Raw genomic sequence first — 3,401 nt, 5'->3', positions numbered from 1 at the left:
CAGGTGTCCTGCTGCATTAGCCGGGCCATAATTCAGCCCAAGGAGAGTCTCAGTTCAGAAAAATCTAATGATAAAAGTGTAATTCTGTTTCAAAACCAGTTTAATCCCCTCCAAGACCTTAATGAATTAAAGAAAATTAATTTCCTAAAAGTTCTGGTAGATTAATATGTTTATTATTTTCTTTTTTCTCTCTGCAGTTACCTTGGCCGGATGAATACCCAGGAAAACAATAAATAACTCTAAATGTATTTCAGCATTAGGACAAAAGTTGCCTGAGCAACATCCAGGAGGCTGAGACTACAATGTACTTAAGTGGGTTTGAGATCTCAGGAAGGATGCAGTTTTGCTGTGAATCTGTAAATGGCTCCTGCATAAAGAGCAGCTGGTCAAGCAATATCCGTATTCCCATGTATATCTTCATGGTGTGCATCATCCTGGCCACGTTGGCTGGAAATCTGACAGTTATCATCTCAATAGCACACTTCAAGCAGCTCCATACGCCTACAAATTTCTTGATCCTTTCCATGGCCACTGTTGACTTTTTGTTGGGGTGCTTCATCATGCCTTACAGCATGGTGAGGTCTGTGGAGAACTGCTGGTACTTTGGAGAACTTTTCTGCAAAATCCACACTAGCACAGACATTATGCTAAGCACAGCCTCCATTTTCCATCTTTCCTTCATTTCTGTTGATCGCTACTATGCCGTGTGTGACCCACTGAGATACAAATCTAAGATAAATACTTGCATCATAGTGGTCATGATCATCATAAGTTGGACCATCCCTGCCATTTTTGCCTTTGGGTTGATCTTTCTGGAGCTAAACTTAAAAGGAGCAGAAGAGATTTTCTATAATCATATCCACTGTGTTGGAGGCTGCTTTGTCTTCTTTAGTGAAACTTCAGGTGTGGTGGCCTCAATGATTTCCTTCTACATCCCTGGATTTGTTATGTTGTGCATCTATGGGAAAATATACGCTATAGCCAAGAGGCAGGCAAGATCCATTAGAGATGCAGCTATCCAAACGCAGATCAGATTTGAAATGAAGCACCACATTTCACCAAGTAGAGAAAGGAAAGCTGCAAAGACATTAGGCATAGTGATGGGTGTTTTTCTCATATGTTGGTCTCCATTTTTCTTCTGTACTGTCACTGACCCCTTTATGAATTACTCAACACCACCTATTCTTATTGATGCGTTGGTGTGGTTTGGTTACCTGAATTCTACATTTAACCCATTAGTGTATGCATTTTTTTACATGTGGTTTCGCAGAGCACTAAAGTTGATTCTGTTTGGTAAAGTTTTCAGACAGGACTCTTCCAGGACTCAATTATTTTTAGAATAATATACTTATAGTTTTTGGACTCACTACATTTAGCAATTGGTTGGAGATTGTACTTACACAGCAGCTAAAAGGGACGAAAATCAACAGGTTTGTTTACCCACTTGTGAAGTCTGGTTCAGGTTGCAAACTGTGGTACCTTAAACCTTGTCTCAGTACAGACTGGAACTTGCCTCAAATTAGGCTTAGTGCTTTGGTTATTATGATTAATGATTTATTTAGCACTTACAATGTGCTGAGCTCTCTACAATATACAAAAGGGAGCTTGCAGTTTAAAAGAACATTAAATCACGTTGTGCAGAGAAATCATGTAATTCTGATACACTAAGCACTGTTTTCTTTTGGAAGGCCCGTCTCACACTTTTATAAAGCAAGCACTGAACAGATTTCGTTGCTGAACTGAGGTTTGTATGAATCTGCAGCCCTCTAAGCAGAACAACAAAGGGCTTTCCTTTTGGATTTCCACCGATGACCCGAAGATGAAAGAACATAGCTTTTATCATAAAACTATTCTCCTTTCAGTATATATTAATATTTCTTAAGTGATAATTTTAAGATCCCAATGTTAAATGGTATCAAAACAGTACCAAAGGTAAGTGAACTTTAGCAAACAGAACTCAGAAGCAACATTGAACATCTAGGGGCTAGAATCTAAAAATCATTGCAAATTGTATTGGCCAGTGTCCTCTACTGGTTGCAAGCAGATGATACTGTTCTGTTATGTAAAATGAACAATGTAAAATGTGTAGCGACTAAAGGTTTTAGCTAAGATGTATTGTTATTTTAACAAATGGCAACAAAAAATTGTTGATTGACACTTTTTGTTGACTTTTAAAATATAACATTGCTATGCTAAAATGAATATCATGCTACCAAACTGAAACAGAAATAATATCTCAGGCCTGATCTTGCAAACACTGCAAGGAGTAATACTTACTACTGGGCACAGTCATTACTGAGCAGTCAGTGGAGTGAGACTCTATAGTAAGAGCTATACGCAGTAATAAATGATTACAGTATCAAGTCCTGTGCTGATATGGATAGGAAAAGTGTGTGCCATTTGTTGCATCTTGTCTCTTAGTCTGTGTTTTGTACAACACCTAGCATAAGGAGAATGCAAGTTGCCTATTAATGTTTCACTGGGAAATTAAAATGATGCTCCCTTTCACCAGACCAAATTATCAATACTCCCTGTTGTCTCTTTTATTCTATTATTGTTACGCTGACATCTTGTAAATCTGTATCCCCCAAAACTAACTAAAATAAACAATCACTGGATTATACTGCAGCTGGCCAAATGTGTTATTGAAGGTTTTTATCTCCAATGATAGTATGACTATTTCATTGCTTTATATGCATTTATAAATTATTAAGAAAGTAACTAATAACAGATAAATTAACTGATAATTAAAGAGTAAAAAATCAGCCCTCTTTTCTTCCTTGCTCTATAGAGGAAACAAATCCTTTTTTGGTGCAGCTTACTTCCCTCTCCCTGATGGCTCTGATAAGCTGGCTGGCAGGGTGGGTCCTCCTTACTCCTGCCCACTCACTTCTTTCTCACCTGCACAGTAGGGATTTTAGGGATCCTGCAGTGAATGTCCCCCCTGGCCCCTGAGTTGCTACCTGAGACATAGGTAGCCAATGCAGGGAAGAAAGGGGTCTCATTATGTCATGATACTTCCCTGCATAAGCGCACAGCAAGGGTCATGATCTGACCTTGGGGAAAAAACTGGAAAAACTATGAAGCGTTGTTCTTCAATGGAATCTTTTACAAAATATAGAGGATTGAGGGTGGTCTTCTGGTAACAGTTCCCTGAAAAACATCTTCTACAGCCAATCACCAAGCAATGAAGTCATCTGCTCTGAACTAGAACATAAGGCCACCACTACCTTAGCATCCTTCAAATCCTTCCTCAAGACCAACTTCTACAATGCCCACAGAAAACTCAACTGACAAAGGCTAGGGATGTAGCCAGGAGAGGCTTCTGATATTTATTTGGTTTATATGTTAAGTATCTTATTATTGCTTTAGGAAATGATCTATTACACAGAAATGTGAAT

The 3,401-nt window shown here is 38.6% G+C and overlaps 1 protein-coding gene across 1 annotated transcript; it reads left to right on the top strand.

The window, feature by feature from the left end:
* Positions 1-302: 302 nt before the first annotated feature.
* Positions 303-1,343, top strand: LOC135875844 (trace amine-associated receptor 1-like). Its single transcript, XM_065400897.1, has one exon. It carries the CDS (start codon positions 303-305, stop codon positions 1,341-1,343), a length of 1,041 nt encoding a protein of 346 aa, XP_065256969.1.
* Positions 1,344-3,401: the final 2,058 nt, after the last annotated feature.

This window comes from Emys orbicularis, chromosome 3, assembly GCF_028017835.1.
Source record: "Emys orbicularis isolate rEmyOrb1 chromosome 3, rEmyOrb1.hap1, whole genome shotgun sequence".
In the NCBI taxonomy this organism is placed as follows: domain Eukaryota; kingdom Metazoa; phylum Chordata; order Testudines; family Emydidae; genus Emys; species Emys orbicularis.
The sequence above is the reverse complement of the archived record's forward strand: the minus strand, read 5'-3'. Positions and strand labels throughout refer to the sequence as shown.